At 41.6% G+C, this 22764-nt stretch overlaps 2 protein-coding genes across 4 annotated transcripts in view; one reads left to right on the top strand and one right to left on the bottom strand.

The window, feature by feature from the left end:
- The first annotated feature begins 16 nt into the window (after window positions 1–16).
- Window positions 17–10336, top strand: LOC124867129 (proteasomal ubiquitin receptor ADRM1-like). 2 transcript variants are annotated; one of them, XM_047363416.1, is made up of 10 exons: window positions 17–149; window positions 1861–2087; window positions 2746–2862; window positions 3031–3241; window positions 4575–4653; window positions 4776–4918; window positions 5017–5148; window positions 6726–6883; window positions 7009–7111; window positions 9920–10336. In XM_047363416.1, the coding sequence occupies exons 2-10, from the start codon at window positions 1878–1880 to the stop codon at window positions 10006–10008; spliced, it is 1242 nt and encodes a 413-aa protein (XP_047219372.1). In that variant the 5' UTR covers window positions 17–149; window positions 1861–1877; the 3' UTR covers window positions 10009–10336. The 2 variants fall into 2 exon arrangements, with proteins under 2 accessions (XP_047219372.1, XP_047219364.1); XM_047363408.1 differs by having other exon boundaries at window positions 4572–4653.
- Window positions 10337–10344: 8 nt separating this feature from the next.
- lama5 (laminin, alpha 5) overlaps window positions 10345–22764 on the bottom strand; it is a 120021-nt gene continuing 107601 nt past the window's right edge. For both annotated transcript variants that reach the window (XM_047363372.1, XM_047363376.1), the window contains exons 66-80: window positions 22509–22643; window positions 21108–21256; window positions 20104–20236; window positions 19745–19888; window positions 19523–19653; window positions 18665–18832; window positions 18188–18314; window positions 17942–18096; window positions 16692–16884; window positions 14993–15130; window positions 13540–13699; window positions 13317–13447; window positions 13122–13215; window positions 12923–13042; window positions 10345–11335 (exon numbers count right to left, since the gene is read on the bottom strand). In XM_047363372.1, the coding sequence (XP_047219328.1) occupies window positions 11187–11335; window positions 12923–13042; window positions 13122–13215; window positions 13317–13447; window positions 13540–13699; window positions 14993–15130; window positions 16692–16884; window positions 17942–18096; window positions 18188–18314; window positions 18665–18832; window positions 19523–19653; window positions 19745–19888; window positions 20104–20236; window positions 21108–21256; window positions 22509–22643 (2127 nt within the window). In that variant the 3' untranslated portion in view covers window positions 10345–11186. The remainder of the gene's footprint in view (window positions 11336–12922; window positions 13043–13121; window positions 13216–13316; window positions 13448–13539; window positions 13700–14992; window positions 15131–16691; window positions 16885–17941; window positions 18097–18187; window positions 18315–18664; window positions 18833–19522; window positions 19654–19744; window positions 19889–20103; window positions 20237–21107; window positions 21257–22508; window positions 22644–22764) is intronic.

Below are 22764 nucleotides of genomic sequence, written 5' to 3'. Positions count from 1 at the left end.
TCCGTGACAGCAACCCTCGCTCGGAAACCTCCTCCCGTTCTGCGCCTGCGCGCTCACGACCTACCAGGAAGTTCACACATTCTACGTAACCAGCGCAGGACGCAGCGGAAAAAAAAACTTGTGGGAGATTTTTGAAGATTTAGCCGCAGGTATTTAAAATGAGTCTTTAAAAATCTTATCATATTTGTGTTGTTGAACGAGTCTCTGTGTGTTTTTTGTTTTCATTAAACAGCTTAGGGCGGTTGTAGTGTACATTACTTCGGCCTTTAGTTGTTCAGCCATGTCATGGGCTAATGTTAGCATGGACAACCAGAACTACACAAAGCTAACTATACCCGGGTGGCTTAACTGCTGAAATTAAAATTTTAATTAAAAACAACCCAACACACACGTTACAGTAAGACATTAACATAATTAAACTAAAATTGTATGACTTTACCGGTTCGCGGAAAAGATAGAACAGAAAACGTTTCACCGCTAGCTCTGCAAAGCTAACTTTTACAGCACTGTTATCTTTGGTAAAGGTTTAGGAAGTTGTTTATACTTAAAAAGTTATTTTCCCGAAATAATTTTTTTTTTTTTTTTTTAGAAAGGATGCTTATCCAAGTTTAGTAATTAAATTTAACAGTGTTTCTTCGCTGAAGTAGTGCGTACGGTTTTTAAGTTAAGTTTGGTGAGTTCCGTTTTGTTTCTTGTCCAAGTTAGGCAACCTAATATGGCTCACTCCCTTAAGTCGCAAATTGGGGGTTTCTCAACAATCCCAAGCGCAGAATCCCGTATGGCAGTCCTGCAAATAAAACCAAATGTGGTTAAACTTTTTTTTGGCTCTTTAATAACTTTGTAACTTTCATATGTGTCTGTCATTTCATATTCTTTTCAGTTTAGGGCGTTTGGTACCCGACACTTTGTGTACGAAAAAGAAAACATTCAGGGGTACTTTTTGTACCTAATTTAAGATTTGATAAAAAGTTGACCCAAAGTATTTTTCTATACTCCTCTTATAAAATTGGGTTTTAAATATTATCCTCCACCAAGAGAGACGTTGCTATTTCCTACATCCACTTCTACCTTCATTTTTTTCAGCTTCTACTGCAAACAAACTATTGCCTACCCAGTGCCTGTCAGTTTATTTTTTGTAGTATTCTGTCGAAGTATAGAGTCATAAAATGTTTAGTCATAAGCACATATCTTTACAGCAAAATATGAGTAGAATATTGAACAATTTAAAGCCCGCATTGTCGTAAACATTCAAACAAAACCCAAATTGCAAAGGTACAGTATTGTGAAGGGATGAAATGACCAGCACCCGCAAAGATTTGCAGTAGGTGTACATGTGTTAAACAGTAATAAAAACATGTTTAGAAACAGATTTGCAACTGATTTAATGAGACACATTAAGTCAGAAGGGTACAGTTATCACTGGCCGTGTCTGAGTCTTTCACTTGTTAAGAATATGGTGTAGCTGCCTTTTTTTTCCCCTCGGTAGGATTTTCTGGGAAATTAGGAAGTGTGTGCTGAAATAGGGCTGCTAGATTATGAACAAATAGTTTTGATCCGTAATAAAATCACCATTATTTAACATGGTCTTTTATCCCGTATGTGAGCCAGCTGCATTTATTGCATCTAAAGAACAGAATAACAGTAGACTTGCTAAACAGAATAAGGTTAAATAACTTTAATAAATGTTTTTGGTCGATTATCTTATTTTGATCGTTTTGAGCATTTTAATAACTGCACAGTCAACACATTGGCCCAGCTGAGTTGCAAAATAATAACTCCAGCAATTTGGACCAAGATGGCAGCTGCTTCTGTAAATTTGATGATCTCATAGAACTGACATATTGTCCTGTTTTTCATCAGTTTGGAAGCTTGTAAAGATGTCATCAGGCGCTCTGTTTCCAAGTTTGGTCAGCGGCTCAAGGGGAAGCTCCAGCAAGTACCTGGTGGAGTTTCGTGCTGGTAAAATGACCTTGAAGGGGAACACGGTAACACCTGACAAACGCAAGGGCTTGGTATACATCCAGCAGTCTGATGATTCCCTGATCCACTTCTGCTGGAAAGACAGAACCACAGGAAATGTTGATGATGTAAGTCAACATTTTTCTTTTTAAATCAGACAGTAACCACATACAAAAACTAGAATGAGATATACAATATAAATGTTAAGTATAAATGTTAATTACTTTCATGTGGCTTTTTTGATGTTATCTAGCTTTTACTGTTTATGCTAAACAGTAAACCACATCCACAAATCATTTTACTTACCTCTGCTCTCATATTATAACTTACCAGTGGGGATAATAATGTAATTTCTTATTTGCACTAAATTATAGCAAAAACATGTGCTCAACTTGTTGTTACTGGAGATTTTCTGATACATTCTGCTGCTGGTTCAGCTGGTTCTATGCATTCAGGCTTTCCCTCGTAAATGTTCTTGTTCTAAAAACATGATACATATAAATACTAACAATCTCTCTTTCTGACCAGATTTGAATTCCTTTGTCCACTTTGTTTTTGGTAGAATAAAAGGATCCCCGTTGAGACAAATATCCACTTATTTATATTGTTTTGTCATAATTCCAATCTATGGACCAGTGATGGGAGCCACGTTGAATATTTTCCTGTTCTGGGGGACATCAGGGCGAGTTCTTTGAATGTTCCTAGATCGATCGAGTTGAATATGAGGCTAATTTGTCACTATGTCTAAATTAGAAGTCGGAACTGAAATGTCCCATCTTGTCCTAGGACCTGATAATCTTCCCCGATGACTGTGAGTTTAAGAGGGTGAGCCAGTGCACCACCGGACGTGTCTATGTGTTGAAGTTCAAGGCTGGCTCCAAAAGGCTTTTCTTCTGGATGCAGGTTAGAATATGCTGCTAATCTACATTTTTCACACACAAGATAATTTTATTTGTAGATTTGTTTTAGACTGCTGCAGAGACTGGCTTTATTTATTGAGACATTAGTCAATACAAAGAAAGCTGGTGTGGGAGACGAGGAAGCGCTTAACTTTTTAAACGGTTAACTTAGGAGCCCAAAACGGACAAAGATGAGGAGTACTGCCGTAAGGTGAATGATTATCTGAACAACCCTCCGATTCCTGGAGGTCCTGGCAGTGGAGGTGGCAGTGGTCACGAACTGTCTGCACTGGGAGGAGAGGGAAGCCTCCAGAACCTGCTGGGAAATATGAGCCACAACCAACTGATGCAGCTTATTGGTCCAACTGGGCTTGGTGGATTGGGTGAGTAACGCCTTCCAAATATGCACAATCTCTCATTTGCTTAAGACTGCTTTAGGTTTCAGTGTTAGCTTTAACAACTCAACTTTTAAAGATACAAATGTTTGAGGATACTCAGCAGTTTGGATTATTTTACATGTTCTTTTTTGGATCTTTTGCCCAAACAGACTTTTCTAAGGGTGTATTCACACACTTGCCGCTTTAAACGGACCAGAGTTTGTGTCCCCCCTTGGTCCGGACCTTTTGTGCTGGTGCGAATACACTCAAGCGAATCCTGGTCCGAACCAAACAACCGGACCGAGACCCACTTTTTGAGGTGGTCTCGGTCCGCTTCCAAACGGACTCTGGTGCTGTTCGCTTATGGTCTGAATACGAACAGGCCCCGATCCGAACCAACTGCAGAAAACGTACGTCTCTTTGGACTTAACAAGTAGCTGATAGCAAGGGTGTATGTTGTACTCAAATCATACCTGGCCAGCTGATTGTTGCAACACCGGGCATGTGGGACCGGGGGCGCAGACCACAGCGTCGTCTTCGGCGTTCAGCACGTATTCTCCAACACCGTTCCACACTTATAACTAGAACGTGGCAAAATCTGTGTTGAATGAGCTGCTCTTCAACCTCACAATAATATTGCAGCTGTAATAACGGCACAAACGGCACGTGCTCTGTCCCGCCCCCGTCATTTCTGTCCAACGGGAGCAATGATCGTCACCCGCATGGATTTGTTTACAAGTAATAGTTCACTTGCAAAAAGTACGATGTGAAAACAAATCGCACCATACAAAAAAAAATAAAGTCCGCTTTTGGTCCGGAACAAACAAGCGGCCCAAAGGACTTTCCTGGTGTGAATACACCCTAAGATGAGCCTGATGTGGGTCAATAAAACCAGACACACTGATGACACTGATTTAGTTTCTCAGCCAAACCAAGAAGTAATGCTGCATGATTTCAGGGTAACATGTAGTTTTGATACATTCCCTGAATATTTTGATGATGATGCAGATTAAGTCACTTTTTCCTGACTTTTTCTTTTTCTTCATCAAAATGTCCCCACCATTTTCTTATTAGCTTTGGCATTACAATGACTATAAATGCACATCAAGTGTGGGCATCTAGTAGAAGCACAATCCAACAAGTCAGATATATTATTGGCATTCAGAACGTGCATGCATGGCACTTAAAGCTTAATATCTTATCAAATGTTGCATTCAAGCAGTCCTTTGCAATTTTGCTGAAATAACTATTGCGATGGCAATTTGGATACGATATATTGTGCAGCCCTGTTGAAAAGTTCAGGCAGATTTGATAGATTTATTCTTGTTTGTCTAAGGAGGCCTGGGAGCTTTAGCAGGACCAGGCCTAGCGAACCTCCTGGGCAGTGGGGGTCCACCCACCAGCAGCTCCTCATCCAGGTAAGACCCGCCAGCCTTTTCACATCTGCTTTACTAAAAACCTCTGTAGAATGAACCAAATATCAGATTTAATGAGCAAACTCTCTGTCCTCTGGTTCCGTCCATCTTCCTGCTAATCTCAGCTCTCGAAGCCAGGCAGCCACAGCGGGCTCTTCTTCATCAGCCGGAGCCCCCAGGCTGAGCTCCACCCAGACACCAACCACCCCTACACCTCCTGCTGCCTCTGCTCCCTCCACTACTGCTGCTGCTACCCCCTCCACACCAGGTAGAATCACCGGTCATCCTGTTAGACCCATCTCTTTCTATGCCTGATCCGTTTCTGTGTTTCTATCACAAACACGTATTTTTTTTCCCCACTTGCAGCTCCAGCTCAGACACCTGTGGCCCCAGCCTCTGTTGGAAGCCCTCCCCCTCATCAGCCCATCCAGCTCAGTGACCTTCAGAGCATCCTGGCCAACATGAATGTTCCTGCAGCAGCTGCTCAGGGACCTGCAGGTCAGGAGCTTATTTCTTACTGTGAGGTTGTCATGTTGGGTTCATTCTGTTGCTGAGAGTAAAGAGCTGCAGGTTTCTCTCAAGTGTGCAGAGAAAGCATGAATGAGTGATACTGGGAGCAGGGAAATCTTTTTGTACAATACAGTTATGAAAGTGTTATTTGACATCATCACATCATTTTTTTGGATGACACTAAGAAAGCAACATGTTTTCCTATAAATATTTTGTTCCACCGATAATGTCAAGACGGTTAAAGTAAAGAGAGGCTCCAGGTGTGACTCACCATATGGCCCGTTTCCACTGGCTTGTTTTTGCCAGCGCGGCTCCGCTCCACTCGGTTTTGCTCTACTTGGTACGGTATCCGTTGTGTTTCCGATGACCCGCCAACGGCTAAAGCTGTGGTGGCTGAAGCCCCGCCTCCAGCCAGGGGTGTAGTGCGCTGTGCTGCTATTAACGTTACTGTGTTGCATTTTTCACATTAAAGTAATCTGCGTGAAATGATAAAAAATAAATAGAAAATAAAAACTTAAATAAACTAATACTAATAACGTTTGTATTAATATATAATGATCCACTAGGATAATTATCTGGACCACAGCCCAGCCAGAACGTTGGTGAAGCTCCAAAGTTTGCCTGATGAAGTTACAATTTTGGGCTTTATGAAAAAGTTTTTGTCTCAGCCATGGCAATAACAAGGACAAGGACTTAAAGGTGCAAACCGTGGACTTTTGACCTTTGAAGTTAGTTTTAGGTTGGATATTGCATATTCGTGCTCCACAGATTCTCGATGCTCTCATTTGGTCCGATGCAAGCAGTCTGATTACGGGCAGCTGCTCTCTGCCTGCTCCCTCCTCCTGCAGATGCCGGTTCACTTAAGGACCGTCAATAAATGTCTGAACCAAACACGTTGTTTCATGGTGGTTTTGTTTTGTGTGTTTTGGGGGAAATGTTTGTGCCTCTAAACGGCTGATTTTATGTGTGATCAGCTGATTTATGATATTAAATACAGTGCTCTGCCTGCCTGTAATTCAGAAAGCTGATTTGTTCTTTTTCCTTTCTGTCAGCCTTCAGGCACGGTTTATGACCCATAAATGGTAAAATTACATGTATGACCTGCTCCAGCCACTGTGGTCCTTAATATTATTGTAGTTGCTCTTGAGTTTTATTAACTTTTCCGTGCGCTGTTTTAACTAAAACCTTTTCATTTCTCCTCTTCCCACGGCCAATCAGTGAACAGCAGTCTGTTCACGTCACCTGTAGTCCCTACTCAGCCCTGGTCGTACCTGCTCAGGAGCAGGGACCAAAAAAGTAGGTACCGGTACGGAAAAAACTGTAGTAATGAAAACGCTCGCAAAGCGAGTCAAGTGGAGTCGAGTAGGTCCAAATCGAGCCAGTGGAACGGGGGCAACGCCTGTGAGTGGGCAGCAAAGCCTCGGTGACCCGTCCCCCCCTTGTCTTGTGTCATGATGTATGTTTGGATGGGTTGTACTGGAATTCTAATTTCCCCTCGGGGATCAATAAAGTATCTTTGAACTGAATTGAATTGGACCGGCTGACGGGTTGTTGTTGTCTTGTAGTGGACCTCACGAGTGTTTGCACCCCGGAGATGATGGCTCCCATCCTGACCAACCCTGAAGTCCAGCAGAGGCTCCTCCCCTTTCTCCCGAGTGGAGAAAGCTTACCACAGAGTGCTGAGGAGATCCAGAACACCCTCAACTCACCTCAGTTCCAGCAGGTAGAACCAGTTCAAAACATGAAAATTCTTCATCTATTTTATTTATTTTGTCATTGAAGGAGCCTTGGTACTGTAGCAGGTTTTTAAAACGACTTTACTGACTGTGACCTCTCTCTGACCTCTAGTCCATGAGTATGTTCAGCAGCGCCTTGGCTTCTGGACAGCTTGGCCCACTCATGAATCAGTTTGGTCTGTCAGCTGAAGCTGTGGATGCTGCTAACAGGGGAGGTAGGACAAACACACACCTTACATCCATGCAATCACCTCTCCTGGGGTCCGTTTCAGAAAGCAGGGTTACTGAAAACTCAAAGCAAGTTCTGGGGTAAGCATGTGCATACACTGGGTAATCGGTTTCAGAAACCCTGGTAGCTTTTTACCCTGAGCACAAATCTCCCCGGAAATCTCCATCAGGAGAGGGTGATCTGACCGCGATTACATGTCTTATCATTTGCTGGATGAATATATTTTTTATGCGTTGCCGGTTTTTGCCACAGTTAATAATTTCCCTCAAAAAAAGATGTCAGTTCTCTTTTGCATGCCAATGGCAGCTTTTTGTGTAACATAGATGATGCAGAGTCCTTCAAAGTGAACTGCAGGTCGTGCTTCCAGGAATGTTACTGTTGCACGTAAACTGTCACTGTGCAGCAGAGGTTCCCATGATGTCCATCGCAAACATTTAGTGAAGTCAGGCTGTCCTCCTGAGCATAGTGACACGTGGTCCCCGACAGAGACTGTACTGCAATTGTTTTATTATCATCAGACACAAATAGCTTAGGTTCAGTTACATTTTATTTTAAAATGGAGCTTTTAGATGGGGGACCCCGGCCCTCAAGTGTTCTTTATTGCCTCCAAGTGAAACTTCAGTAGTTATTGATATTTTGTTCAAATAAAATCATCCCCCTCAGAGTTGAGTAACCCAAACATTACCCCGTGTTCTGAAACCGAAAACCCTGGGTATGATAGAGTGGAGTAGGTCTGGTGTATTCACACCAGGAAAGTCCTTCAGTCCGCTTGTTTGGTCCAGACCAAAAGCGGACATTATTTTTTTCATTTGGTGCGGTTTGCTTTCGCATTGTATTTTTTTGCAAGAAAACTATTACTTGTAAACAAAGCCATGCGGGTGACAATCATTGCTCCCATTGGACAGAAATGATGGGGCGGGACAGAGCACAGACCCAGAAATGGAGGAAAACAACTGTTGCGTGCAGCACCTCTGTTCTGCATATTTGTGCCGTTATTACAGCTTTAATGTCATTGTCAGGGTGAAGAGCAGCTCATTCAACATAGATTTTGCAACGTTCATTCACATTGATAATTTTGGATCCCCGTTGGCTAACGCATGCTTCAAGCCGAAGGAGACGACCTGCTCTGCGTCCTGTGACCCACAACATGTCGGTATCAGTGTTGCTAAACAACACACAGCTTATTGGGTATGGTTTTAGTAAAACGTTCACCTTTGCTAGCGGCTACGGTGGCTTGTTAGGTCCAAAGAGACATGTTTATTTTAGTTGGGTTGGATTGGGGCCGGTTCATATTCCCACCACAAGCAAACCACACCAGAGTTCGTTTGGAAGCGGACCGAGACCACCCTTAAAAAGTGGGTCTCGGTCCGGTTGTTTGGTCTGGACCAGGGTTCACTTGAGTGTATTCACACCTGCACAAAAGTTTAAGTGGACCAAAAGTGGCAAGTGTGCATACACCCTCAGAGTATCTGATTTCTACTTGGAGCTTATCAACACTGCTTTCTGAACCCGGGCCCTGGAGGCTGACCATTCAGCTTCTAAAAACATCACATTTGACACAGTTATTTATCAGCTGCAGCAAAACTAATTTCACCAAGGATGATGTTCATCAATAAGATTCTCTGTTACAGCAGATGACAGATCAGCCTGATTGAGCTTTTTTATGGGACCTTAAGTGCTGCTAAATACATCTACAAAATCTTTTGTTCATTTGGTTTAGATTTTACTACTGCTCTGACAGAGCTTTTTTATTATGGTAGGTGCCTTTTCCATTAGTACCTACTCAGCCAGGTTGGTCTCGGGTCGGTTCTACTCTGCAAGATGTGGTTTGTTTTCCATTACGATTGAGTACAATCTTAATGTGGGCTGGATCGTCAACAGCGAGGCAGCCCCACAGTCTGAAAGTAATGTCATGTGATTTGTAGTGACACAAACAACAACGTGTTGGTCTATAGCTGCTGTCAGACTCGGAGTGAAAGAAGAGCCAGAGAAGACTGATCCACAGTTTTCTGGCGTTGTGTTTTCAGCACGGTTGAAGCTGCAAGCAAACGGGTACTAAAAATAGTAACGGTTCCATGTAAGCGTTACTATTGGAAAAGCCTAAAAAGTGAGTAGGGCCGTACTGCGTGGGGCGAGTGGAAAAAGGACATTGAACCACTGAGTTATATTCAATAACTCAGTGGTTTGGGCTACAGTCTTTATGAAGTATTCTTGAGACGTGCCTGACTGCAGGCACCATTTTCAGCTTCTGCCAATCTGAGGTCCCTTCCAGTTCAGGCATGTGTAGAAATATTTACACCCAAACCTTAGCATAAACACCGTTTATATTTGTAGGTCAACAAATTATCCGTTTGCTTATACAGGAAGGAAGAGACGTGGGGTAAAGACGGGAGTCTGCACATATTTTTGGTCTTTAGCTTGATGAAGTTTACTGAAAACAAACATGTAGGACAAATACAGCCTTTAACGAGTACCAGTTAACAAATGGGCTTAAATGCCTGCTTAAAAGTTGTCATAGGAGCAGGAACGGAATGTTCTTGGTAAATCTCAAATAGCTTTTGAGTAACTTTAAGTTGATTGAGGCACTTTCCACTTCGGAAGCAATTCCTTCTCGATGTAGCTGTTAGTTTTAACCCAGATGTCCTGAAATTGGTGCAAAATGTCCTCGGCTGTCACAGACTGTCTCCGCTGCTTTTTGTGCAGGCAGGTCTTTCTCAATGCAGGGATCCACGTATCTTAAAAAATAACTTTGTGGTTATTTTCTGTCTTAAACACATTTGTTTCTCCTCCACAGATGTTGACGCATTTGCCAGAGCCATGCAGGGCAGCAAAGGAGACACCAAAGAGAAGAAAGAGGACGATGAAGACATGAGTCTAGATTAGAGACCAGCCTGTCAAGTCCCACATCTCTCTCTCTCTGTGCTCCTTTTTACCTCTTCTATTTCCGCATTGTCTTAACCCTTTTTATACACCACAGGCAATGCTGCTACTCAGGAGAAACAGAATGTTAGCTTAGCTAAAGCTTACTCTGACCACCATGTAGACTTTTCTGTGCTTTAGCAGTTCTCTGTTACCAGTTACGATTTGTTTGAGACTCTACTGGGACTAAGCCTTAAGTTTCCTTTTTGTTCTTGAAGTACAGACTGTCAGAAGCTGTGTGATGTCAGCTTTTTGGGACTAACCCTTTATTAAAGTAAAAAGATTAAAAACACTCAGGTGTACATTTTATATCAAAAGACTTTATTCAAACACATGAGGGCTGGGAGTGAGTGGAGCAGCAGCTTATTCTTTCTGGGGTATTTAAAAAAAAAATGTTAACAGACACAGGCTTGAATTTCTTGTTACATGTTTAAAAATAAAGACAGCTTCAAGACAGAAAAACAGAAGAGATGATTATGATCAGATGGGTAAAAAAGGGGAATAAGCAGAGCTGGGGTTATTTAAGGTCAAAAACCTTACATTGCAAATGATTTCTTTTAATTAACTGATTTACTGGGATACATTTTTGTTCCATTTCAAGTCTCCAAACATTTAAAGTAAAATTTATTAAACAAATATGATGGAAAAATTGTGTTTTAGCCCAAATGTGTCTGAAAAGTTGTGACATCAGCTCAGTCAAACATCACATGACAGGAAGTTATTGTGCGGTTTATTGTAATTTTGCTATAGTGGCCTGTTTGAGCTCAACTAAACAGCTTCTATGTGATGCTGCCTGAGGAGGATGATGATGTATGGCAGTGTACAGACTCGGATTAACTCAAACCTAACAATTTTCTGACTACGTAGCAGAATCAGGAACGTTTCATTTTTTTTTTACATAAAATTTCATTTTAAAGTTGATATTTATCCAATTTAATCAAAGATTCTCTGTTAAACCAATTATAACTGACGTAGCACCCTGTAGCACAAAAACGTTATATGACAAATGTGAAAATATAAAATATGCTTTTAAACAAAAAATAAAATAAATATTAATATATTTTAAATTAGCTACAGTAACATGACACCCACCACCAAGTTTTTTGTTGTCAGGGAATGTGAGGATATGCCCTGTGAAGGCGCTACATGTGAGGGCAGCCTTGAGTCCCGACGGCTCCTTGTACAGAGAGCGGTTTGGACAACACGACAGGTCTACGGTTGATGCTAACATGGCGGAAACAGCCGTGGAAAGCAGGAAAACCGTCAGGGTGCTTGGCCACTAAGAAATCACCTGGTGAACAGAATAAAAGTAAAAGACCCAAGTAATTAGAGAAACAGAGTTGTTTAGAGTCGTTTGAGAAAAAAACTAGAAGTCTGCACAGAAAATAGGAGAAAAGTCTGTCAAATTAACAGTTGTCCTGTGGTAGAGGTGTTTTGGTTACATCCAGGTATGAGTTGTTGCAGATGCATGCTGAGCTGGGATCTTGGCAGCAACACTGAAAGATCTCTCAGCTTAAGTATCGGGTCTGGTGTGAGGAGAGTTGCCCTGCATAGAGTTTTAAAGTTGATCCAGGACCTAACGGGAAGCTGATAAGAGTTGATGTGCTGTCATGGTTACATGGTGCAAGCCCTGGGAGGCAGATTCTTTACAGATTAGTGTCTGTCTGCTTACTGGGTAGCCCACAAAGACACCACTGTGGTAGGGCTGCTCAATATCAAGAACATTTTAAAATTGCCATAGTATTGTTAAAAAGTATGATAATAAAACCTAAATTCTTCTGACACTTTTCTTTCTTTCCATTGTTCACAATGTTTCCAATTCTCTCCCTGGGCTTTAATGTCCCAGCCAATAAATAATATACATCAGGTGTGAGCATTAAGGGCAATTTCGAATCAACCCAAATATGACGGTATAAAATATACAGCAGTATCCTACTAAATATTGCATTCAAACAGTTTGCGATTGAGATATTGCCTACACTGAAATTACAATTGAGTTGATAAATTATTAAAGCATAAATGAGAGTCCTGGAAAAGGACATAATTGGTGAAACATTTGAACAGCTTAGTCTTTAGCCAAGGCTGCAGGCCTCTGATGGTGCACAGATGCCCACTGATCCAAATTTAGAAGGTATCTCCATTTATCCTGAGAGTTGACTGAGCAGCCAGGACCAGGATCTCTGTGTCAGTGCTGTAAAGTCTGAGCATATCTGCAGACGTCGCAGGCGGTTGATCGGTAAGCGTAGGGAAACATGTCATGATAAAGAATAGTGGTCTGGCTACACAGCCGTGAGGTACTCCAATATTGATTGTAGGTGCAGAAAGGGGAAGTGGCATGCCTGATTTTATTTTAACCAAAAAGCCCCTCATGAGTAAAACGTTATCAGGTAAAATCCTTACATATAATAACAGATTAAGCTTTTCAAACTCAGCTTTTACTCCAATAAAATGAAAATAAACTGAGTGAGACGCATTTTTCTGTCAGGGACAGTTGGCTGTTTTCCTGAAGGATCTCTAGTTAGCTCATGGCCAGCCACTGTATGTGTTTGAGGGAAAGTAGGAGAGGAATTATGGGTGGCTGTACTGTGGTCTACCCTATGGTTCTACTATGTTCTGGATGCCTGCCACCTAGTTCTAAAGCAGATACCTCACTGAAAACTCTCCCAAACCTTGGCTTTCAAACATCTTTTTAAACACTTCTATCATTCAGCCTCTAATGTCGCACTTCTTTTAACTCTTTTATAGAGGAAGAGGTTAATCACCAAATTACTCTGAAATGTGTGGAGGTGAGTGTAAAGACTTCAAATCGAGACATTTTGGAGACCGGCGTCCCTGAAATGGTTTGGACGTCTGCAGAGAAGTGTGATGTTGTACTCACTCGGTGCACCTCCAAGGTACACGGTAGCTTTGGTCTCTGCAGAGTGGCTCCGTTTGGGGCCCACGTTCTGCTCGCTTGTTCCATCCACAAACAACTGCAGAACGTTGTTCCTCTTCACCGCTGGAGAAAAAAAATCTTCATTATAAAATGCAACTGAGCGGTCACAAGTGCTCAAGATGATTTGTTGGTGTAAACCCACCTGTGATTGTGTGCCAGCGTCTGTTACACAGAGGTTTTTCAGGCATTAAAGAGGCAGAGAATTCACCTTTGCCACTGTTTACTGAAACAATCACCTACACACAGAAACACCATCAGGTTTGTTTGAGTAATGACAAGAAAAAAAAAATCCACAGTAGTACCTCACTTCTGTTGCTAGAGGAAAACCTTTACTTACCTCTCCCTGGCTTAGGACCAAGCTCAGGAACTGGTCAGATGAAGTTCCAGCATACAACAGCAGCCCAGAGTCGGAAGCGGGTCGAACTTCCAGCTGGATCTCTAGGTCCCGACTCAGAACCAAAGAGTCATCTGTCAGGAGGCAGACACACTTCAGTCATCATTTACCCGGTCAAAAATAACGACTTGAAACAGCTGACACATTAGAAAAGACAGGGACGTGCCAGTTTCCATGTGTCCTCCCAGTCCAGAGAAGTACGCTCCAGGTTGAAGAGGGTTCTGGAAGCAGGGCACCACACCCTGACTGTAAACTGGGTTTCCTGCAGGGACTGCGTTTAGTTTCAGATCCCTGAAACATCCGATGAAACCGCCACAGACTGCAGGCTACAATTCACAACACAGAGCTTTAATACAAAAAGTGAAAATGATTTCTGATGAAGGTAAAAACTGCACACCTTTGGATTTTATTTTATTCTCAAACCTGAGCTTTATTCAGAACGTAACGATCCACCTTATCCTCAATGGGGCTAAAAAAAGAAGAACCATTCTGCTGCTGTGTTTGGGGTCTTGTTGAGGGGGTTCTGTTGATGACCCAGTTTGGGCCAAGCTTCAGCTTGTTGCTGTTGTTAAACAGGCCCAAATGATCCACCACCGTGCTTTACGGTAGGGATTGAGGGGTTCTCCAGACCAATAGCTCTTATCTGTATCTCTACTCTGGTCTCAACTGTTCAGAACATTGTTGCATAAGTCTTGTGGTTCATTCAGATGCAGCTTTCCAAAGTTTTGTGCTGCCATATTCTTCCAAACCCCCTAAAACCCCGTCCCAGATTGATTGACAGCAACATTTGGCATTGTGTTGTACACCTATATGCCCCACAGCAACAAATAACAAAAGCTCCTATTTTATAGAGAGGTTTGCATGCATAATAGTGATAATAAAAAAAATTACAGCCCTTGAACAAAGTTAGTTTTACAAGACAGGTAAACCCAATAAGGTCAAATAAACAAATTACAAACCATCCGACAAACAAAAAGCTTTAAAAAAAGTTTGGTTCACAGCAGAAAGTTTCAGAAACTGGGGGAGGGAGGCAGTTCTTCATATTTAGATATTGCTGTAAAGTGATTCATCAAAAGACCAAAGTCTTCAGCTGTAGGCAAAAAATCAATCCTGCAGAAGCTTCGTGTAGATGAGAAAAGTAAATGTTTTAACATGGGGTTCATTACCAGAATCAAGTTTCTGATTGTATTCTGATCAAATTCTGGATGACTGAGAATAAAACGTTTGTGTATTTGGGTTTTATCATTCGTCTGTCCCATAAATCACAAAACACCACATTACTGAAACTGGCTTCCGATTGGCTTAAAAATGTTATTCCAGTTCTAAACTGGACCAGCCTGGACCAAATTATCCCAACAACTAAGATGGTTCTAAGCACAGTTTGGGATTTGTTTGGTTGGTAAAAATAAAAGCTTTTAGTGCTTTGGTTGCTATCTAACAGAACCAAGTTTCAGAACCACATGTCCAGTTTAAAACCCGAATCTAAGACAATTCTGCACGTCAGTAAAAATCCAGACCTGGAAAATGATATGACATTTAATACTCTTACATATGATGTTAATGTAAATGATAAAGACTAAATGTGTGAAGTTTTATGTAAAAATGAGTGTAAATTTGACCTTGACTGAGGCTGGGACTCCTCCGATAAATATAGGCCCAGTGATCCGCATCTTGGCACCTCCGGGTATCCTCTTAGATCGAGCGCTGATGCCTCCCACTGTCAGACTGATCTTGTTCCCTTCATGCTTTATGAAGACCTGCAGTGACATGGAAGGCAGATAACCTTAGAAACATCTGGTGAACCCATTTTTGTTAACGTTACTTTCCTGATTTTGCCCTGCAGCAGTGAGATCTAGCAGGACATGTAGAGACACAAGTCCATTACCTGATAAAATACCATTAGTGACTGTTTTAGTGCTATGAGGAGCTCTGAAACCTGACTGAAACTGTTGAAATGATCACTTAGCAACTATTTCTTCTGGATCAACACAGGTTTTCTTAAGGAAATGTTTAATTTTAGAAACTTGAAACCATATTCCTGGAAAGAAGAGCAGCGCCATCTACAGGGGGATGGAAGTCATCTCTCCTAATCAGACCAGGTTTTCTCCAAAATGTGCAACGTTCTGTATACTTCACCTTGCTTTCCGGACAAAAGAACAGACTTTTAACAAGTATACCAATTTTCTGCTATTATATTAAAGTATATTAAAATTTTATATAATTTGGACCTTATTGTTTCACTAGGCCACGGTCCTGGACCTTTAAAAGCCTAAGAACCATTTTTACACTCAGTCCGGCTGAATAAAACGCGTTCGTATCGTTTCGTAATGATACATGGACAACTCATAGCTTTTCATAAACATCTGCTATAGAAAATTTGTTGTCATTTTTAAAGAACAACCATTTTATTAAAATTTTCAGGTTTTAAAATGAAGAAAAACATAAAAACTTTGGAAGAAGAGGATGTAAAATGTCATGACAGGAAAGATAGATCTAAAAACAAAATACTGGTACTTTTAGTGTCGTTATTTTGTGGAAATTCAATGCAACTCAATGAAAAACAGAAAAAACAGCTCAGCTTTTTGTTGAGAAGACAATGGCATGCATAAAACACGTTCTAATACTTGTTACGATAACACGTTTCAAATTAAGACAGATTTAAAATGAAACACTTCCGTTTCCACATTAAATTGCTTATTGAACTTTTGATATGGTATTCAAGCAGGTAAAATATTTTCATTTGTCAGATGATTTACATAAGCAGCTCCCATCACGTTAGTTTCCCTCTATAAAGACAATTGGGACACTCCAACCTCTAAGGCGTGTGGAGGTAAGGGTGAAAGATGCAAAGGGTTAAAGGGCATTTTGTCCTTAAGCCACTGTATTAAATGTGGTGTTATGCTTAGAACCATTATCCATTTAAAAGACGCATTTGTGTTAAAGGTTTAACTTCTTGGCTGATGCGTTCAAATCTTGCTTCAGTATTTTCTCATGATGCCTTCTGCTTTGTGAATCTGCATGCTGCCACCCCCATGCTTTACAGTTGGGATGGTGCCCTTTTTTCATCCAAATGTGTCGATGGTCCATTTTCACCCAACAGGACGTGTTCAACTAGGTCTTTGTTTCTGAGTCTTTAGCAAATAAAAATAGATCAAGTAATTCTAACTCAACCTGAAACAGAAACAGATTAGGCTGATTTAATGAGGTTGTCTTATTCTACAGCTTCTGTATATATTCGGCTTCAGCTGTAAATAAAACCAATGTATGTGTGTGTGTGTGTGTGTGTGTGTGTGTGTGTGTGTGTGTGTGTGGCCTCACCAGGTGCCACCGCCCGTCGTTGTATTTGTTCAGGCTGCGGACTTTGACTTTACTTTTTGCTGACTCTACTGAGAGCATCAGGTGGCCTTTCAAGACGCTGAGTGACATCGCCGCTCCGCCATGCTGCCTGCCGGCGGCATGCAGCACGCAGCCATCAGAGGAGTTGATCTTCAACTCCAACGACAGATGAGAGCTGTGGAAAAACCATTGATCCGTTGGATTAGGGCTTCTGTACTGGCAAGCTCAACGTAGATGTAAGCAAAACATTTTAGTGCTGCTTCTTGTCAATATTTATGTGGATTTTAGGCATTTTTCTAAAAGTTTCTACAAAACATTACAGTCACAGTGATAAAAACACGGTCTAAAGTCTAAAGATCTCTGTAGCTCCGATTTAGAGTTCATCTCCTCAACCTCATGTAGCACAAATAATTACTTTCAACGTCTAGACATGTAAAAAAAAAAAAAAAAACTAGATTTATCATTTTCTATTGTTATAAAAGAAAAAACAGGAAGAAATTCTGATAATTTAACAATATCTTTATATAAAAAACTTGTTTGTTAGGAGCATTTCGAGATGCTCGAATGGATTTAAATCTGGAGAATTTGGAGGTGAGATAAACACCGGAGCCTTGTGATCAAGCAGAGCTGCTATCAGGGAATAATGTCACCTTTTTCCCAGTCCGGTTCTGATGCTCCGCCTGCCCACTGTTGGGCCTGTTTGACCAGCGATGACCGTGCATATATGCTGCTTTTTACACATGCTGTACACAATGTCTGCAAAGGTTTGCGTAACCCTTGAACGTTTTCACATTTTGTCACATTACAACCAGAAACTTCAACGCTCTTGATAGAATAACATAGCAGTGCAAAACTCTGAAGTGGGAGAAAAACGATACAAGATTTTAAACAGACTTTTTACAAGTGAAAATCTGAAAAGTGTGACATGCCTTTGTACTTTGATCACATCTGTGTCCACCAACCTGACTTCATTAGTCACCTTATCAGTAAAAAGAGTACATTTGTAGTTTATTCTCAGTATTAATGCAGCTGTTCTATGAAGGTCTCCGATATTTGTTGGAGAACAGACAACATCACGAACATCCCAAGCTTTGACCACCTCACAGAGCTCCGTTCAACGCATCATCTGAACATGGAGAGAGGATGGACCAACTGCAGACCTACCATGGACATGGACATCCACCTAAACTGGATTTAGCTTCCTGTCTGTGTTGATCCATGTTTACACTCACATGGACCTGAGCGAGCCCACCACAGAATCATATCGCTGGTAGCTGTGGGTGGAGCCACTGAAGTGGGTCGCTCTGCTCTCAGGGTGTGACAGCTCCGTCTGGCAGGACTCCCTGGCGCTCCGACTGCGAGACCTCGACGGCTTCCTTTGATTGACCTGAGGGGGAGACAGCATGTTTGCCGGTTCTCACAGCAGCTGATTGTTTTTTCACTGGAAAAGCAGTGGTGTCTGTGTGTGTGTGCTGTACCTTATGCTTGTGTTTCCGCTGATCAGCGATGATCTGCTGAGGTTTGCTAGCTGCAGGACAGCTCAGAGGAACGTTCACATTTTGTTCCACCTTCAGCAAGTTCTGAACCATTTGGGCAGCTGTGCTCCTGGAGGCAAGAGCCATACACATATTTTATTTTTTGGTTATAAAGCTACAGTTAGTTACAATCTGCTTTCCCATCATTCTGCTGTCAACAGGCCTCTAACCTCCCTCTGCAGGGAAAGGGGAAACTTAAACCGCTTTTATGAGCAAGAAATGTTCACATGACATTGAAAGTTGTTGTAAAGGTCAGTTTTTGGTAATTCCTCAGCTAATCTTTGTCTGATATTGAAATGTGTTTGATGGTCTGAAACAGTGAAGCCTAGTAAAAGAGCAAAATCAGAAGAAGAAGAAGAAGAAGGAGACATATCTCCCCGACACTGTAGAGAAACCAGGGAAACTAAAGCATTTCTTTACCTCTTTATGAAGACATTGCTGATACATCCTGTGAGGTTGTTGATGTTTTGTTGAGGTAATCCTCCCAGAAAGGTGACATTTTCAAGAGTTGTAAAAGTAAGTGATGTGCTGCTCGGCTTCCTGCCACCGTTGACTTTCTCCAGCATGTCGTCCATGTAAAGACGTAACCTGTGGTAGAAGCAAGCCGACAGTCAGCAAACACTCTGGCCTTGCCTTGGAGCATCAAAACAGCCGTTTTCAGAGATGTTCAGTTAATTTTTCAAAGTCCGATGCAAGCCTTACAACTGAAATAAAGATTTTCTCATCAAATCCCCAACATCTAGTTCACCTCTAACCCTGCATCGCCGAGGTCAGGAATCCAACTGTTTGTACAATTGGTCCTTAGACCTAAATTATTACATGAACATTTGATGATTATCTTTCAATCTTTAATTTAATTTTCATGAATAAGTATGCCAGTCAGCCAGTCATTTTCTACTGCTTCTTCCATAGTGGGTCGCGAGGGAACTGGTGCCAGCAGTCTATGGGCAGGGGGCGGGGGGCGGGGTTCACCCTGGACTGGTCGCCAGTCCATAGCAGGGCAACACAGACACACACAGGACAAACAACCATGCACACACTCATTCACACCTAAGGGCAATTTAGAGAAACCAATTAACCTAACAGTCATGTTTTTGGACTGTGGGAGGAAGCCGGAGCTCACAAATAAATATGTCTTAATCTTTTAACATTTCATTCAGCATCTAAAAATCTGCTAAAGTCCAAGTCAAGATTTAGGTCTTTAGGGCACAAGTCTAAGTCAAGCCTGAAGTCGTATTTTTGCGACCCACCTTGAGTTGCCATATCTGGCTGTCTTACCCATTGATGTTGTTGTACAAAGCAACATTGTGGCTGTTGTTGTCGTTGTACGTCTTCTGAGTCTTAACCTCACTGTTGCCAGCTTTCACCACAATGTGCCCCTTCTGCAGAGAGACCTGACAGATTCCCTCCTGCAGCCACAACAGGTTGCAAATATCAAACAATAAGCTGTGGAGGATAATAGAGAGGAGAAGCGGGGAATCTGGTTTTTTTTTTTCTGACCTGATCACGGTGGTACAACATGAGCCCGTCTTTCTCATCTGTTCTGAAGCTGAAGCTGGCGTAGAAGTTGTCCTTCAGACTGTTGGGCTTGTCCAGGACTAACTCCAGGTAGCTCTGACCGCTGAAATAAGCCTCCCGAACAACCTGCGCAAACAAACAACAGCTTAACGAGTGGTCCTCCGAAGCTTCTATTTAATGGAAACCAGTTCAGACTGCTGACACTCCAGCAAAGCAAAAACACAGCTAATTCTGTCCAATTAATTCCAGCTCAAATACTCAATCCAGAGCTTGTGTTGACAAAATAAACCTTGCAAGCTGAAAAAATAAGAGCACACCCAAGTGTGTTAATTTTATTTTACCAGGAGGTCGTCCTCACAGCCGAAACTGACTCCCGAGGTTTTCATGGTCTTCAGATTGACGTAAAGGCCATTGATCTTCACGTTCCTGAAGCAGCCTCTCACAGAGCTGCGCGCTGAAAACAGCTGCTTCAAACTGACAAGACAAAAAACACTAAAATCTTTACTATTTTTTAAACATTTAGTACATTTCAGGATTAAATTCTAAAGTTTTGGTGATTTTCTACAACCTAACGATGAATCAGTTACTCAGGCCATATTCCTATTCCGGTTCAAAGAGTGGAAAAATCGCAGTTTCTTTCTGGCTTGTTCAACTAACACAATCATTCAGAAAACACCATCCTCAGTGAAAAACGGCGATGGCAGTATTATGCTGTGTGGATGCTTCCCTTTGACAAACTACCCAAACTACCGATGACCAATCAATCTACCAGTGTTTCCTTGATTGGCTGAGGGCTGCAGTTGGCAGATCAAATAGTGAAAAAGAAGAATTAAATAACAGGTATTTTTCCTGCTCATTAAACGCATTAAAACTGAAAACCTTCAGTCTGTGAACGCATCAACTAGCAGCACATCATTTAATGCAGTTTGTTTTGAGATTATCGAAAATTAAATAAAGCTTAAGGGCAAGAACTTTAAGGTATACTGCATGTAGAAAGAAATGGCCTAGAGCTGCTACGATCTACAGCTCAGGTGGGAATCTTAAGAAAGGTTTTAGTTGTGCCTTCCACAAATCTAAACTACAAGGTGTCCATGTTTGACACAAGCTTTGTAGCAAAAATATGGAAGAAGGTGCTCTGTTCAGAACACAGACCACATGAGAGAGAAAACTAACCAACAATGCAAACTGAAAACACCATCTACACAATAAAACACGTCAGTGGCAGCATCATGCTCGTTTTGACCCCAATTGATAAACCTACCATAGATACCACCCAGGCCCCACTGACATGAACATCTCCTTTACTTAAAACAAAAAGATGGTTTCATCATGTGGTCCCACCAACCTCTCTGGCATCTCCTCCTCTGGTACTCCTCCCAGATAGTACTTGCTCTTGAACTCTGGTAGTTCCTGGCCTAAAGTTTGTTTAAATACGATGGTACGAGCGCTCCTCACCACCACCACATTTGACCTGGGCACCAAGATAAGGTCCAGCTGAAAGACAACAACAAAAATACTTTTAAGATCTAAACAACAGAGAGGAAAATGTTATTTTCATGACAATTATCATGTAGCATGTTGATAGTACTATAAACAAGCTGCAGCTGTAATTAATGCTCTTTAAGATGCAACCTGCAACGGAAACTGCAAGAAAAAATATGAAATCTCTGCCTTTGGAGGATGTCCAATCAGTTGACAAAAATAAAGTCACACCCATGACACAAAACGTTTTTCATTTAAAAGCTTAAACATTTGGCTTTAGAAAACCTTGGATCTTTCTTGGGATATTTGTTTAGGTACAAAGTTGTGGAAAAATTAGGAAACGAGGGACCAAAAAACATCCTAAGTAATATTTTATTGCAGCTCTTCTGGGATTTCTGTCAGTTTGATTCTTAGGGGAGTTTCTTTGGTGACAAATTATATCGGTCATTGATCAAAATGGCCATGCGTCCTGTCAATCAGCTGACTTGGCTCACATGTTTGGGGTTTCCTTCCCCATGCTTCCCACTGTGGTCTGCTGGAATTTTGGCCCATTCTTCCTGACAGAACTGGAATAACCGGGTCAATGTTTGTAGGCCACCTTGCCCACACACACATTTTCAGCTCTGCCACAAATTGTCTCTGACATTGGGATCTGGGGTTTGTGATGGCTGCTCCAAAACGTGACCTTTGTTGACCCTAAGCCACTTTGTAACTCATTGGCTGTAAGAATTAGGCTCATTGAACCATTTGTTCCAAGGTTTCTTGCCTGATGTCTTGAGATATTGCTTTAATATTCCCCCATGATGTTCTTCCCTCACGCTGCTATCTATTTCGAGCAATGTGACACCTTTAGACATTGTACCAAAGGATGAACCAAACTTGTGGAGGTCCACATTTCCCCTCCTGATATCTTGGATGATTTAGATTTTTCCATGATGCCCCACAAGCAGGCAGTGTGTTTGAGGTGATGCCTTAAAATAAGTCCAGAGGTGTGCCTCCGTTTCACTTAGTTGTTGTGCATTAACAAATGGGAATCTTACCAAGCCATGAAATCACCACCCAAGCTTTCCTAAAGGGCTTAAATGCATAATATTCTTACTGTATGTAAACCTTTTAAAACTGATAATCCTAGCTAAAATAAAACAGGAAATGTTTAGTCAGATGGTAAGAATAAAAGGCTCTGTGTCTATTTTAATACAGTGTTTGCAAAAACTGGTTTAAGTTGCTAAATAAACAACAGAAGATAAAAACATGTCCAACTCACACTTTTAGCATCCCCATCACCAATCTTCAGCAGACTCATATTTGTTACATCAGGCGGAAGATCGATCAAAGTACCGCTGAAGTCATAAAAGACATGGAGCTGTCCCTGCAGCACGGCCAGGCACAAGACCTTCGTCTGAAGGAGGAGAGACGTGGAAGAAAGCACTCAGCATATCTGAAGAACTACAGCTGGCGCTGATGAACATAACGCTGACAGGAAGCTGGGAATGTTATGATTAGGTGGAAATCAAACGAGC

The sequence above is a fragment of the Girardinichthys multiradiatus genome, chromosome 1 (genome assembly GCF_021462225.1).
Source record: "Girardinichthys multiradiatus isolate DD_20200921_A chromosome 1, DD_fGirMul_XY1, whole genome shotgun sequence".
Classification (NCBI taxonomy): Eukaryota; Metazoa; Chordata; class Actinopteri; order Cyprinodontiformes; family Goodeidae; genus Girardinichthys; species Girardinichthys multiradiatus.
The sequence above is the reverse complement of the archived record's forward strand: the minus strand, read 5'-3'. Positions and strand labels throughout refer to the sequence as shown.

Bases quoted from the DNA above. Each gene is read 5' to 3' on its own strand.
- LOC124867129 (XM_047363408.1), top strand. From the start codon at position 1,878: ATGTCATCAGGCGCTCTGTTTCCAAGTTTGGTCAGCGGCTCAAGGGGA. The intron at 2,863-3,030 runs GTTAGAATATGC...CGGTTAACTTAG, and splicing joins GGCTTTTCTTCTGGATGCAG to GAGCCCAAAACGGACAAAGA. The intron at 6,884-7,008 runs GTAGAACCAGTT...TCTGACCTCTAG, and splicing joins ACTCACCTCAGTTCCAGCAG to TCCATGAGTATGTTCAGCAG.